The sequence below is a fragment of the Neofelis nebulosa genome, chromosome 10 (genome assembly GCF_028018385.1).
Source record: "Neofelis nebulosa isolate mNeoNeb1 chromosome 10, mNeoNeb1.pri, whole genome shotgun sequence".
Classification (NCBI taxonomy): Eukaryota; Metazoa; Chordata; class Mammalia; order Carnivora; family Felidae; genus Neofelis; species Neofelis nebulosa.
In genome coordinates, this window is record NC_080791.1 from 61440777 (window position 1) to 61456887 (window position 16111).

The 16111-nt window shown below is 37.3% G+C and overlaps 2 protein-coding genes across 2 annotated transcripts; one reads left to right on the forward strand and one right to left on the reverse strand.

Annotated features, from left to right (window-relative positions):
- Window positions 1–1013: 1013 nt before the first annotated feature.
- Window positions 1014–1964, forward strand: LOC131488632 (olfactory receptor 52A5-like). Its single transcript, XM_058690493.1, has one exon. It carries the CDS (start codon window positions 1014–1016, stop codon window positions 1962–1964), a length of 951 nt encoding a protein of 316 aa, XP_058546476.1.
- A 6197-nt stretch (window positions 1965–8161) lies between these two features.
- On the reverse strand, window positions 8162–9773 carry LOC131488633 (olfactory receptor 52P1-like). The gene has a single exon (XM_058690494.1). The coding sequence runs from the start codon at window positions 9600–9602 to the stop codon at window positions 8649–8651; it is 954 nt and encodes a 317-aa protein (XP_058546477.1). The 5' UTR covers window positions 9603–9773; the 3' UTR covers window positions 8162–8648.
- Between the last annotated feature and the right edge of the window lie 6338 nt (window positions 9774–16111).

A 16111-nucleotide genomic window follows, 5' to 3' on the forward strand; every position in this document is an offset into this window, starting at 1 on the left:
AAAGGTGTAAAGTCTGTGTCTACATTCCTTTATTTTTGTGTGTGGAATGTGCAGTGGCTTCAGCATGATTATTTGAAAAGACTATTTTTCTCCATTAAATTGCCTTTGTTCCTGTGTCAAAGATCAGTTGACTGTAAGTACGTGTGTGCCTATGGGTGGGCTTCCGTTTTGTTCCCCTCATCAATTTGTCTATTCTTCTGCATGATCACACTGTTTTGATCACTGCATCTTTAAGTTCAAAGTCCAGTAGTGTCAGTGCTCCAACTGTGCTCTTCTTCAGTGTGTGTTGCTATTCTGAGCCTTTTGCCTTTCCATATTAACTGAGGCAGAGATGTATGTATACACAAAATAACCTGCTGGGATTTTGACTGGGGTTACATTGCTTATATACATCAAGTCGACAATAAGTTACATCTTAATAATATTAAGTTTTCCTTTCCTAGGCACAGAGATATTTAGCTTTTTATTACAATGATGCAAATATTGTTATCTCTAAGGTCAAAATCACTACTTTATAACTTCCTATTTTCCCATGGTACAGCATACTGCTTGAAATGGCGAATGTTCCTCTTTTTTTCTTTGTCTTTGTGTTCACTGCACACTAAATGACTATCTATGAATTTCTCTTGGCTAAAACCAAATTGATATATGTAACATCGTAAGTTCCTGAACGTATTATGAAACTAAACTAATATCCTTAACTTATAAATGCACACAAATGCACATACATCACCAGGTATGAGTGGGTCTGCTTTGCATATTGAATTGTTGTGTATATTTGTGTGCCCTTGTTGAGAGGGAGAGAGAGAAAGAGAAAGAGAAAAAGAGAGAATTTAGGGAGCCTGTATGTGCATCCCTAGACTTACAGCATCAATAAACATGTATACTTGAAAAAAATGCCCTTTAAACACACATTCAATTTTTGTTTCTAGGAATGTCTACATGAGAACAAATAAAGAAGAGAGAAACACAAAACAAAACTTGAAGCATAAATCAGGCAACTCCAAGGCCACATGTTCAAGCTCAATGGCACAGTCTTCACGCCCTCAGTGTTGACACTGGTCGGGATCCCTGGGTTGGAATCTGTGCACTTCTGGATTGGAATTCCTTTCTGTGCCATGTACATCACTGCTCTGTTTGGGAATTCCTTGCTCCTGGTCATCATCAAATCGGAACGCAGTCTCCATGAGCCCATGTACCTCTTCCTGGCAATGCTTGGAGCAACAGACATTGCTCTCAGTACCTGCATCCTACCCAAAATGCTAGGAATATTCTGGTTCCATTTACCAGACATATATTTCGATGCCTGTCTCTTTCAGATGTGGCTCATCCACACCTTCCAGTGTATCGAATCAGGAATTCTGCTGGCCATGGCCCTGGACCGCTATGTGGCCATCTGTGATCCCCTGAGACATGCAATCATCTTTACCCACCAACTCCTCACTCAGATTGGGGTTGCAGTGACACTCAGAGCAGCCCTCCTTGTAGCTCCATGTCTCATCCTCATCAAATGTCGGCTGAAACACTTCCGCACCACTGTGGTCTCCCATTCATACTGTGAGCACATGGCCGTCGTGAAGTTGGCAGCAGAAGATATTCGAATCAACAAGATCTATGGTCTGTTTGTGGCTTTCACTATACTTGGATTTGACATAATCTTCATCACACTCTCCTACATCCGAATATTTATAACTGTCTTCAATCTGCCTCAGAGAGAATCTAGGCTCAAAGCCTTTAACACCTGCATTGCCCATATTTGTGTCTTCCTTGAGTTTTATCTCCTGGCTTTCTTCTCCTTCTTTACACACAGGTTCGGGTTCCACATTCCACCCTACATTCATATTCTTCTGTCCAGCCTTTATCTGCTTGTCCCTCCTTTGCTCAATCCTATTGTGTATGGGGTGAAAACCAAACAGATTCAAGATCGAGTGTGTAAGATTTTCCACTTTAAATATCCATCTTAAGGGGTGCCTGGGTGACTCAATCAGTTAAGCAGATGACTTCGGCTCAGGTCATGATCTCATAGCTCATGAATTTGAGTCCCCCATGGGGCTCTGTGCTGACAGCCCAGAGCCTGGAATCTGCTTCAAATTCTGTGTCTCCCTCTCTCTCTGCCCCTCCTCCACTCTTGCTTGCTCTTTCTCTCTTTCTCTGTCTCTCAAAAATAAATAAAAACGTTAAAAAATTAAAAAAATAAAGATTCATCTTGATATCTCGTTTATCTTTTGTCAAATAATAAAAATTTATTTTGAGAAATACTAGTTTGAGTCACATTCTGTGCTGTTTCCAGTTTGTTTGTGCTGCTGACATATAAAGTTTTAGGTTTTACATTGGAGACAGGCTCTGATTCCTATTTAAACAATTTCACTTTTTATGGATACAGAATTAATTAATCAATAGATGACATAAAAGGCAGAAAACATGAAGACTTGTTTCTGGTTTAGTCAGTGAAGAATTTTCTTCAATCTTTCAGTGAGGAAGTTTCTCAAAAACAAGTAAATTTAAGTGGTTATCCTCTGATTGAAAATTTTAAGATCATGCAGTTCTTTAAAAACATAAGTTCATTTTAAAGTTGATAACTTCAATGATCATGAACTAACTACTTCTTTGTCATCTAATTTTGATTTCAGTAATCTTTCTCCTCCACCTCATCTTCATCATCATTTTATTATCACCATGAAAATCCTTTAACTTATTTTCTGACTTACTTTCATCTGAGCGCAATGAAGGTTCAGATGTTTAATTCTGTATTGGAATTGTTATGATCAGTGAATCAATATGGGTACATTATAATTTACTAAAGTTCATATTTTATTCATTTTTTAAATTTTTACCTAATTTCTTCCTCACCACCCACCCCCCACCACCACTGGGTCCCATCCTGGATGCCCCATTGCATTTAGGTATCAAGAGTCCCAAGCTTCTCTTGGCTATACTTTCCTATTCCCAATGACTTGGACAATATTGAAGAGTACTGTTCAGGTATTTCACAGGAATCCCTTCCATTGGAATTAATCTGATGTTATTCTAATGATTAGATTGGAATTGTATGCTCTGGGGAAGAAAGTCATAGAAATTAAAGTCCCATTTTGATCGCATATCAGGAGTACATATTATCAACAATTTATTCACTGTGTGTATTGGCTTTAATTACTTGTGCAAACTAGTGTTTGCCAGATTTCTCCATTTTACTTCCCATTTTACACTGTATTTTTGGAAGAAAAATCGCTATATGTAGCCTATACTTAAGGAGTGGGGATTTATGTTCCTCCTTTGAGGATGGAATAGGTGCACAATTTGTTGAATTATTTAGAATTCTTTTACATGGCAGACTGATTTATTCTCCCTACTTATTAATTTATTCAATCATTTATTTAGATCAGTATAGACTTACTGGTATTTTTGGTATAATTTGGGTTATAATCCAATGTTACTTTATTTTATTGCTCAAGTTGTCCCAGTTTGACCATTGGGTGCACTTTCATTTGGTTTTCACTCCATTTTGACTAACCCCTCATTTTGTGTGTGTGTGTGTGTTAGTGTGTGAGTGTGTGTGTATGTGTGTGTAGCAATTCTTGCTTTATGGCATTGAAAAGTGCTCTAGGCTCATCTTGGGCATTTCCTCCCCAGTCCTAGAATTAGCCATTTTTCTAGGAAGTTTCCTTTTATTGGTGAATAGCATTAGAAACCAGTAACTGGGCCCCAAGTATGCTTGTTGCTGCCTGGGTATCTTTCTTTGGGTTCTTTCAGCTGACACAACAATGAACTTTGTGTGTATGCTAGCCTATGTACGTACACATATATATAAATATTTCCATATGCAAACACTGTATCTAAATTAAGTTAATATAGGGTTCTTACTAATATCTGCAACATTAATTCAAGAGACAGAGCATGAGTGGGAGAGAGGTAGAGAGAGAGGGAGACACAGAATCCCATGAGCTGTGTGATCATGACCTGAGCTGAAGTCAGATGCGTAACTGACTGAGCTACCCAGGTGCCCCTTCCCCACCCCTGATGGATCTTTCTAACAACTTTCCCTTGCTTATCAGTAAATTACCACTCCAACAGTGAAAAATCTGTCTTCAACCATCTGTCACCAACTGTTAATTTCCAGTATGCTTCTAAGATCATGTCAGAGTTGTAAATCCTCGCCCCTGTGGGAAACAACTCTATCAACTAAACTACAGCATTTATGGACAGTACCTTTGCTTTTATTCTTACACTCCACTCATTCCCAAAAGTGCCTTAGTCAGTACCTTTTCCCATCATCCCCCTCTGTGAAGATATTTTGTACATTTGCCTACAAATACATTATGTTCTTACAATCTGCATTGCTTCTGGGAATCCTCCAAATTTCTAAATAATTAGTTTTAATTTCTATATGCTAATGTCCACTCTGTGCTGTAAATTTCTATTGTTTTTTTAAAAGGTACATAATATCATGTATTCACCATCACAGTATCATACAAAAGAATTTGATCTACCAAAAAAATCAGACGTACCTCACCTATTTATTTGTGGACAAGTGGTTTTATTCCTTCCTTCTAAATCTATATACCTTTTATTATTATTTTTTGTATTGCATTATTTCTCTAGCTAAGACTGGCAATATGATGCTGAATGGGAATACTGCGTGGTGGTATATTTGCCTTGTTCTTGATTCTAAAGGTTTCTCACTGTTCAATATGATGTTAGATGTAAAGTTTTTGGAGATGTTCTTCACTGACTTGAAGAGTTACCCTCTAGTCTTAGGTTGATGAGAGTTTTCTCCCCAAGAAACAAGTGTTAGATTTTTGTCAAGGTTTTTAGTGCATCAATTGATATGATAACATGATTTTTCCTCTTTAGCTTGTTGATGCAGTGGATAACATTAATTGATATTTGAACATTGAATTTATTCCCATTAGTGGTGTGTGTATTTACTTTGAAGTGACACCCAAGTATAATGAATTTTAAAATAAATTGTCCTAGCTATAGCTATTACTTAAAAAGAAAAACCATTAATTCTTCAAGGAGATACTTTGTTTCTATATTATGTATGTCCATTTTGGCCACTGGAATTTTTGGTGTTCTTGGAACTAAACTATAGAATAAATTTCCCACATTGATGTGTATATATAGGAAATACTGAATGGTAAAGTAGACCTATGTATTTTCAAGAGTTTATCTGTAAATTTTTTGTGGCTTTTATAATGTGGTTCTTATAAATAAAATTTTGATAGGAGGTTTAAAGCTTAAGGGAAGGTCAATAAAGACAAGTGGACAGGAATATAAGACATTATAATGGAATGAATTGTTGTTCTAAATTATATATTTATATAGAAGGACAGATAGTAAATAATTTGAGGGTTTGGGGTCATGTGATTTCTGGCTTAATTATTTAGCTTTGCCACCATAGGGCAAAAGCTTCCATAGACAATGCATAAATTAATGGATATGGTGATGCTCCAATAAGACTTTATTTACAGAAAGAAGCAGCAAGCTGCATTTCATCTCTGTGTGATGCTTTGTCCCATATGCTGGACATATCCATATTCTGTGTGATTGATCAAGAGCAGTTTTAGGCTATGTAAGTGCAAACTATAGTGTAGCCATTTAATTTTTAAGTTCAGGGTTTGGACTAGATTTATTACCTGGATCCAGTGTCTTCCACTGTACATAAGATTGTATGGACCTTTCACCATCACTGTTGCATTGTCTTTTGTTTCCCAAGGTGACCAATGATTTTCATAGCAACACACACCAGATCTTTTCTTATTGGATGTCCCAACTGATTTTCTAATTGTATGTTTTTCCTTGAAGGTTTATCCTTCTTTCGTTTTTATGACAACCGCTGTCCTCTGGGTGCATTTTCATGTTTCTTACTATGTGTATTCAGTTCTGTTGGGATATTACCTCTACTTGGAAACCCTCACCCAGTTACCTGGTGATATTATCATCACCCTTCAAGGCTCAACCATCCTTTTCTTGGAACCTCCTCCAATACGCCTCAATTAGAATTTTTTTCTCAGACTCAGTGTTATTTTTGGTGTTTGATAATCATCTACACATTTTTAAATGTATTATATTTATTTTTTTTCTAAATTACCTGGGATGGCTGTTGGATTTTATTTTCTCTTTACTTATTTTTTTTTTTTTTTACCATTTATTTTCTCATGTATCTTCCTTTGGCCTATATTTCACATTTAATCAACACTCTATAACATTAACTGATTTTCTATTACTGATTTCAGTGACTTGACATGTTATTCACTGAAATAAGAAATTTTTTTTAATATGGCTTAGGTGGGGGAATAACTGCAAAATCTCCTCCTTGGGGCATTTTGAATGTGTGTTGACTATCATGATAATTATGTTTCATAAATTGTCTCATTTAATTCTTACTTTAACACTATAAAGTATAACAACTATTTTCCACATTTACCAATGATGAAGCTTAGGATTTATAAAGTTAAAAATGACACTCATCCAGCAATTAGTGATGGAATCAGTGTTTAAACTTGATTTTCCCCCCAAAACCCAGCTTTAAAATATCTGATAAAGCCACTCTGAATATATTAAATGAATAAATGGAAAAACTATATGGTTATTATAAGAAAACATAGCTCTCTGCAATCTAAAACACACAAAAGTTGATGAGATACATATATAGTCAGCAACAAACAAGAATATGGCTGCAGATGAAACGCCTGAAAAGATAAAGTTTTGAGGAACTAATTCATTTGAGAACACAAAATTGTTCATGAAATGGCCACAGAATATATACCAACCTTGGTCAAAAACAAATGATTTCCAATTCAATGAACGCTTCAGCCCATGATGATCTAAAGTAAAAGAATGTTTTGAACAGAGCATTTTATAGATATGCCCAAAGTAGTGTTCTCTGTGTTCCATGTATAATAAAATTAACATCTTAAATTAAGAAGTGAATTGTTTTCAATTTCAGCACTGAATGAATATGACCAAAACAAATTGAGATGCACTGAATCCATAAAAGAGGGGGTAGGCAGAGAGGGAATGCCATGTGGGTAAGTACTATTTTCAGAGTCTTGGAGTTTTATTCAAGCTTGGAAAGCATAGTACTAATGGTACCAGGCTACACTAATTGGACCTTTCTCTAGTAAAACAGAAAAAATACGTGCTTGTGGTCTTGCCAAAATATTGGAATATATTTAGCACTTATAAGTGGTTTGAAGGAGACTTAAGAGATCTACCACAATATTTAAAAGAAGAGTAGATGTAGAATGATAAAAAATAAAATGTTTACAAGAATAGGCTTCCGTATTCATAAAACAGCTAAATATAAGATTTCTGTCATGGTGGACAATGTTGCATGATAAGGAGCATGTATTTTGAAAGCCAGAGTCCCTGGGTTCAATTCTACATTGCCACGTCCTAGGTGAGTCACCGTCACGCAATTTACTTAACATTTCTCTGCCTCAGTCTCCTATTTGGTACAATGAGAACAACAATAACATCTACATCAAAGTATAGTTTTGTGGACTAAAGGAGTAAATACATGTAAAGGGCTTAGTAAACAGCCAAACCTCACAGTGATCATTATTTGAGTGTCAAGCCATTATTATAACTATTTTAATAAGTAGGATGAAACTTGACAGTGATGATTTTTACTCAGGAATTTAAAAAAAAAATTTATAATTTATCTATTTATTTTGGAAGAGAGAGAGCACACACATACAGGAGCAACTGGGGGAGGGGGAACTAGAGGGAGAGAGAGAATCCCAAGCAGGCTCTGCACTGTTAGTGCAGAGCCTGAAGCAGGGCTTGGGCCCATGAACTGTGAAATCATGACCTGAGCCGAAATCAAGAGTTGGACACTTACCCTACTGAGCCACCTAGGTGCCCCTACTCAGGAATTTTTAATTAATGCATGTAACAGTGAAAATTGGAAAAAAGAATTTGTTTTTATAAAATGCAATGTTCAATGTACTGAGAATTTTAAAATTATTACAATAATTAGCCTAGTTGTTTCACATCTGTGAACATTATAAAATAGTATCCATAAATATAGAATATGAAATCATGTCAATACTAAATAAATAACAATTATTGCAAATATTTACTGAAAGCTTCCCATAAAGGCAGAAAAATTCTAAAAAAATTTATTGGCTGATACATAGGTACAGATCTAAAGGAAACGAAATGTTTAAAGAATGAGTGGATGGAGAGAAAACAATTTAAGGACTGTATTGACCAATGAAAATACAGGATAGATAAGTCTTAAGTACTGAGGGGTGGAAGGTGACTGACATGGATGGTATTACCCAAAGGTGACCTTGCACAACTGAAGATGTAATGATAGTAAACAAAGAATACTGACCTGGCACTAAGGACCTTTCCAAGGGAAGCGGGAAATAATAATGAGAATTAATGACAGAAAGAAACTTAATCATGGAGGTTGGCATGGTCCTCAGTCAGCCAGGATGAGTGGTGAATTAAACAAGAGAAAGACAAGGAAATATTACAAAATAAAAATAAGAGAAAAATACACACCATCAAGTGTCCCCGCTAAAAGGTATAACTGAATTGAAAAATAGCATTTTGGGGACAAAGTTGCAACTACTGTTAACATACCATGACTTCATAAAACAGATTCAGCCAATATGGGTTTGTATTTACATATTTTAGTTTCCAGAAATCTTCTTGTTTGGGAAGAAGAGACCAACCACTCGGTCACGAATCTGCTTGGTCTTGACGCCATACACCAGGGGATTGACTGCGGGAGGCACCAAAAGATACAAACTCGCAAAAATTATATGAATGCTTGGAGGTACCTTCTTGCCAATGCGGTGAGTTAGGAAACTAAACAGTGCAGGGGTGTAGGAGACAAGTATAGTGCACACATGGGCAGCACAGGTGCCCAGCGCTTTCGAGCGGGCATTCTGGGAAGACAGCCGGAAGACTGCCTGGAGGATTTTGGTATAGGATGCGGCTATGAGCCCTAGGTCCCACACCATCACTGAAAGGGCCACAGAGATTCCGTACACTCTGTTAATGAGGGTGTTGGCACTGGCCAACTTCACCACAGCCATGTGCTCACAGTAGGCATGATTGATAACATATTTAGTATAACATGGTAGCCTTTTAATAAGAAGAGGACAGGGCAAAACCATAAGGATAGCTCGGGTCATACCAGCTAGACCTATTTTAATGACCATTGGTGTTGTTAGGATGGTTGTATAACGCAATGGGATACAAATAGCTACATAGCGGTCAAAGGCCATGGCAACCAAGAGGGATGATTCAATTATGCAGAATGTGTGAATGAAATACAACTGTGTCAGGCAGGTGTCAAAGTCAATCCAATGTGCATCCATCCAGAAGATACCAAGCATCTTGGGGGCCGTGGAAGAGGCAAGAGCCATGTCATTCACTGCCAGCATACAAAGGAAGAAATACATAGGCTGGTGGAGGCTTGGTTCTAGTTTGATGGTGATGATGATTACACTGTTCCCCAGCAGGGCCAGGGCAAACAGGAGGCAGACGGGGATGCCAATCCAGCAGTGAAAATCTTGCAAACCAGGAATACCAACCAGGAAAAAAGATGAGATGTAGCGATGTGTAGCATTGTCTGCCATGTTAGAACTGGAGAGTTTGCATGATCAGATACAAAGTAGCCAGACTAATCTCCTATGTGCAGAATGAAGGATGGCCAACTAACTCCACCATGGTCCTGCATGTGGGGAATCCAGACACAGTAGAAGGGTTAAGGCTCTAAATCTTCAGGTAAACCACTTCACCATTCTGAATCTCAGTATCTTCATCTGCAAATGAGAAAATTGTGTTCATATTTCAGAAATTTTTTCCCAGTTTTTGAATTTTATTTATTTATTCTGTAATTTTTATTTCTTAATAGATGATCAGATGGTAAAATAATGGTCTCATCATTGTGTCAAAGCTAGTGTTGCATTCTGTGATACAATCATTTTCAGGGACATTGAGATCAAGTATGGATACAAGTGAATAAACACACACACAATAATTAAAAAATACTTCAAAATGCAGTCATTATTTTAATGATATTCTTCTTCTCAGAGAGCATAACTTAGTAATCAGTTCAGAGTAATATCTCCTAATCCTAATATATAAGAACAAAGCTTATAAAGTTAAAAACAATAAGGGCTTTATCATCCAAAGCAATTTATTCCTATTTTAGATGAACTCCTTAAGATGATCTGAAGGTGGACAGCATAACATAAGCATATAAACAGGAAAAAAGGGAAGATTTTATTTATTAGTGCTGTCATATGATTTAAAGTTGGTGCAAATAAGCATATGAGTTGGTTAGTCAGCCCAGTCTATTTTCTGCAAAGCCATTACTGCCATCTATAAACTCAGCCCTACTTTTGGTTGGCATTCAGACCTGCCTAATGACAGTGACGAGCAAATCATGTACAATTTAGCCCTTTAGACTCAGCATCAAAAGCATTTTCTTATTATTCTTGCTCTCACCTCTCTTTTTCTTCCTGCCGTCCAATTTCTACCCAATATTGTAGTTCTGGAACATGCACTCTACTCTTCTTAATCTAGTTCTTAAATTTATTTTTTTAAGTGTTTATTTCTGAGAAAGAGCGTGAGCAGGGAGGGAGACAGAGAGAGGGAGAGAGACAGGGAGACACAGAATGTGAAGCAGGCTCCGGGCTCTGAGCTGTCAGCACAGAACCTGACACAGGGCTCAAACCCACAAACCGCGGGATCATGACCTGAGCCAAAGTCAAGGTTTAACCGACTGATCCATCCACGTGCCACTGTTTTTTAAATTTATAATTGCTCATATCATCTCAGTTTCTGTTCGGGAACTCCACTGATGTGAAGGCTCAAGATATATTGAGAAACCGGGGTGCCTGGGTGGTGCAGTCAGTTAAGCGTCCAACTTCAACTCAGGTCATGATCTCATGGTTCATTGGTTGGAGCCCTGCGTTGGGCTCTGTGCTGAAAGCTCAGAGCCTGGAGCCTGCTTCGAATTCTGTGTCTCCTTCTCTCTCTACCCCTCCCCTGCTCATGCTCTGTCTCTCTCTCAAAACTAAATAAACATTAAAAAAATTTTAAAGATATATTGAGAAATATTCCAAATGGCAATGCTTCCTTCCTTTCACGGAGGTCTAAATAATATCTGTGTACGGAAAAAACTTTCTGGTTAGGGTAGCTGCACGGCACTGTGAAACATGGTATACTGGTCTCTATGAGTAAGTATCTGAGATATTGCCTTGTAAGGAATTGAAAAATGTCAAATGAGTCATAAAATATTTCATAAAAAAAATCAGTGCTTAAACTTTAGCCACAATGTAGAAACCCAGAATTGTAGAAATTACTATATATGGATGAAGCCTGTAACTCCAGGCAGAGAGAAAAACTTGAGACAAAACCTACAGTAATCAAAAATTCCAAGTGTGAAAGGTTTCAAAGCATGTTAAATTTCTGCTCTTGTGAATTCTCACATAATAGTTTTCTACGTGGAAACTTGTTTTGCCAGGTTTCATCCTTGTATCTTCTTCTGACAGAATCAAACATACAAGAGATTAACCTACCTAGAAATATAGGAATATGTTTTAGCTAGGACACATTACTTATGATTGCAAAGGAGTGAGCATAATTACTTTCAGGAATCCTGCTGGTATATGTAAATATTTTGCAATCATCTTTTAGTTTTCAATACATTAACTTGTAAGAATAGTAACACATCTAATCTATACCGAGAGAAAATAAGTAAAGTCACTTCCCCTTAAACAAAAGGAGTTTCCTGTGCCATCTCTAGAAAAGGGCACACAGGAAGTTACAGATAATGGCCCCCAAATGGCATTCTCCACTTCCACCTAGAAAGTCCTGTCTATCTTCTCTCAGGCTTAGTATGAAAGAAATATTGGAGACACCCATTTGTTTACATAAGGTCATTCTTTACATTATCTTCAGCAGACAGTCTGCTAGGACAGCCAGAATGTCTGTTGGCACAACCATCCCATCTGTTTCTGAACCATGTACATACCATATACCTTCTGACAGCCTGGCCTTTGCCATTTTGCCTGTTTCCGGGTCAGTCCACATAGCCCTTGCCTGGAACCTGCCGCTTCAGAGTGGGGGACCTTATCCGAATACCACAGTATTTTCTACACAATGCTTCTGAATGCATTATCTACTTATGTATTAGAAGAATAACACATAAATAGATCCCACATGAAAATCAGTAAGTTCTACCAATTCTTCCCCCATGGGATTGTATCTCACTTGCTGGCAGCCACCCAGAAATTAAATTAGGAAATCTCACCATATTCCTTACCTCCTCAATCTGTTTATATCCAATCCTTCAGGCAAGCAACCACAAAGTCTTTGTTTCTGTTCGAGCTCTTACTATGTGCTTTGTAAGCGTTCATTTTCAGGTCATCCTCCTTCATCAAGAGGGTGAACTCCCAAAGGAAGTTACTGAATCTTAACTCTCAATAGATTCTGAGAGAAGATGGGATGTTTTAGTACTTTCTCGACAAGTCTCTTAAGAATTTCACAGATTTTGGGGCACCTGGGTGGCACGGTTGGTTAAGCGCCTGACTCTTGATATCCGCTCAGATCATGATCTCACAGTTCGTGAGTTTGAGTCTCACATCAGGCTCTGCACTGATTGGTGCTGAGCCTGCTTAGGATTCTGTCTTTCCTTCTCTCTGCTCCTCCCCTGCCTATGCTTTCTCTCTCTCTAAATAAACAAATAAAACTTTTAAAAAGGCAGAAAATAATTTCACAGATTTTTATCTTGCTTCCAAGGCTTCTGACCCACTAGAGATGGGCTGCATAACCAGAAAATTCCCTGTAGCAGATATTTCCAAGATTCTTCCATTAACAGATAGTGACCCAGTGGTGTGTGTGTGTGTGTGTGTGTGTGTGTGTGTGTGTGCAGGAGTCTATTCAGCTCCTATTCTCCACTACCAAATCATATTACTCACTATTCATTATGTCTCATAAATGTGTAACATCAACCCATGATATATTGCAGATGATATTAAAAAATAACTAATATTCTCTGAAAATCCTCAAATGTTCATTTTCCATTGTAGCATATAGGCCAATATGCTATGTGGGGTGTTTAAAAAGTATGACTGTCATTGCCATTGGAGCATTGAGGACTATGTAGTTAAGTTGTCATTGTGGTTGCTTTGTAACGGGCTATTGTGATGCTCAGGAGACCCCTCTGTTTGGAAGACTGATGGCTCCCTGAGGAGAGATGAGGTCAAAGGGAAAAGAGGACTGGGCCAGGACTGAGCACAAAACAGTAACAGTGTCTCTCTAGAACAGCTACGTGAACCTTACACTCTCCCCAGAGCTTGTACATGGGTGGTACTCATGTGTTTCTCCTTTGGAGGATATAGTCTTAAGAGACTCTCTCATGATATCCCATCAAATGAGATGCCTGAGATGCCAATCAAATATAGTTCACTGAAGAAACCTGTGAGAAGACTAAGAGAAAATCAGTTGAGTGTGGGCAAAATATCTGAAAATTAAAAGAAAGAAATTTCTGCCTTTAATTCCAGTATGACTATGACTGAATTCTCACTTATGTCTCAGGAGAAGATTAAGGTGGTCTGAAAGTATAAAGGTAGCTCAGGGTATCGCATGATCTCCAGTTGGTTTTTCTTTCTCTCTTGTGTGATTTTACCGACATGATTCTCATACATCCAGTCACCTTATGTTTCCCCTCCCTATCAATATGTGCTCATATACATGCACAGGTTTGTGTAATTCAGTCCTTCAGGGTTGGTGAGTCAGGACTGCTCTCCACTATGGCCAAACTCATCTATCATCCATCCCACTGTGCAGTAAGGGATCATTTTTATTTCCTCACATTTCTGGCAATGTTAAGCTTTCTATGTTCTCCTGATTTAATGTAGGGCTTAAAGAGGGTTCCTTTTAATTTCTACTTCCCTCATTACCAGAGAGTAAGAACATGGACTCACATGTTAGAGTGTCTTTTGCCCTTTTTTTCTCTACTGTAACTGTTGTTACTCTTCAGTTTTCTATTGGAGACTCTATTTTTCTTGCAGATTTCCCCCCTAAGTCTTACCAAAGGCATTGCAAACAACTTCTCCCAGTCAGTCTCTTACCTGTCGTGTTTTATTTTTTTTCCACTTTTTTACTTTTAACCAACCTATAAATTTTTTATTTAAAAATTATCATAAAGATATTCACTTTTTTTTCTTTCACCATACAATATGGTAGGATTTAACATATATAGAGAGTCATCTAATCTTCGTCATAATCATGATGCCAGAAAGCATCCCTTTATTCCAAAAATCTTCTCGATGCTCTCCCTTTATAGTCACATCTACCCTGACCCATAAGCACTGATAGACACTGGCCCATTCTGCATCACTAATACTGGATTTTCAAAATGGCATATAAATATGAAAGCCTACACTATCTAATTTTTGATGTTGGATTATTTTACTTAATTTAATGCCTTTGAGATTTATCCAAATTGTTTTCTAAATCAACATTTTCTGTAATGTAAAGTGAATTCCATTGTATAGATTTAGTACAATGTGTTTATCTAGTCACCTGTTGAAGAACATGTGGATTATTTCTATTTCTGGGCAATTATGCTCATACATACTATATTCATCCACGTGCAGCTTTTGAATGAACATTTTTAAAATTTTTTCTAGTGTTACTCATTATTAGAATTGGAAACTTCAACACTCCTTTTTCAGTAATTGATAGATCAAGCAAGCAGAAAATCAAGTAAGACCTGAATGTAAATACAAATCACTGTGTTCTATTCAACAAAATCAATCATTCTGGGACATAAGACTCGCTTTAATTTAAAATAATCAAAATCATACAAAATATGTTCTCAGACAATAATGGAATTAACCTTGCTATCAACAATAGAAAGATAACTAGGGGCGCCTGAGTGGCTTGGTTGGTTAAACGTCCGACTTCGGCCCAGGTCATGATCTCACGGTCCGTGAGTTCGAGCCCCACGTCAGGCTCTGTGCTGACAGCTTAGAGCCTGGAGCCTGTTTCAGATTCTGTGTCTCCCTCTTTCTCTGACCCTCCCCAATTCTTGCTCTGTCTCTCTCTGTCTCAAAAAAAAAAAAACTTAAAAAATTAAAAAAAAAAACAATAGAAAGATAACTAGAAAATCTCCAAAGTATTTGGAAATTAAACACATATGTCAAGAATGAGTTCTTGAGAGAAATTCATATGATATGCCCATGACTTCTGGTGCCCATTCTCTTTCTGAGAAACCAGCTATGAATTTTATTGGGAATCCCATGAATGTAATGGGTCATTTTTTTTTTCTCTTTCTGCTTCAAGATGCTTTTTTTCCCAAGTTTTTATTTAAATTCCAGTTGGTTAACATACATTGTAATATTAATTTCAGGTTTAGAGTTTAGTGATTAATCACTTACATATAATACCCAGTGTTCATCATGAAAGATTCTATCTCTATCCTTGAAAATTTAACTATGATATGTCTAGATACGGATATCTTTGAGTTTATCTTGCTTGTTAGTGCTTGTTTTTATACTTCATGATGTTTATTGAGGTCTTGAATATGTAGATTTACGTTTTGCATTAAATTTGGGGTTATTTTCTGTCATTATTTTTTCAAATAGTTTCCCTCCTTTCTCTCTCTCCTTTCCTCTTGGGAATGCCATTCGTATATGTTGGTATACTTTTTGGTATCCTTTATGTCCCTAAGGCTCTGTGAATTTTCTTCATTCTTTTCTCTTTCTTTTCTCATAAAAAATAATCTCAGTTGACCTCTCTTCATGTTACTTCTGCTGGCTCAGTCCTGCTGCCTACCTAGCAGAATAACTTTCAGTTATTCTTTGCAACCACAGATTTTTAATTTTTTTATAATTTTATTTTCTTTATTGATGTTCTCCACTTGTTAAACATTGTTACCATACTTTTTTAAAATTCTAGAATCATGAGGGCATCTGGGTGGCTCAGCCAGTAAAGCATCTGACTCTTGATCTCAGCTCAGGTCATGATCTCACAGTTCATGATTTTGAGCCCCATGTCAGGCTCTGCACTGATGGCAGAGAGCCTGCTTGGAATTCTCTTTCTCCCTCTTTCTCTGTCCCTACTCACACCC

Excerpts from the sequence above, each read along its gene's own strand:
- LOC131488632 (XM_058690493.1), top strand. The coding sequence starts at position 1,014 with ATGTTCAAGCTCAATGGCACAGTCTTCACGCCCTCAGTGTTGACACTG.
- LOC131488633 (XM_058690494.1), bottom strand. The coding sequence starts at position 9,602 with ATGGCAGACAATGCTACACATCGCTACATCTCATCTTTTTTCCTGGTT.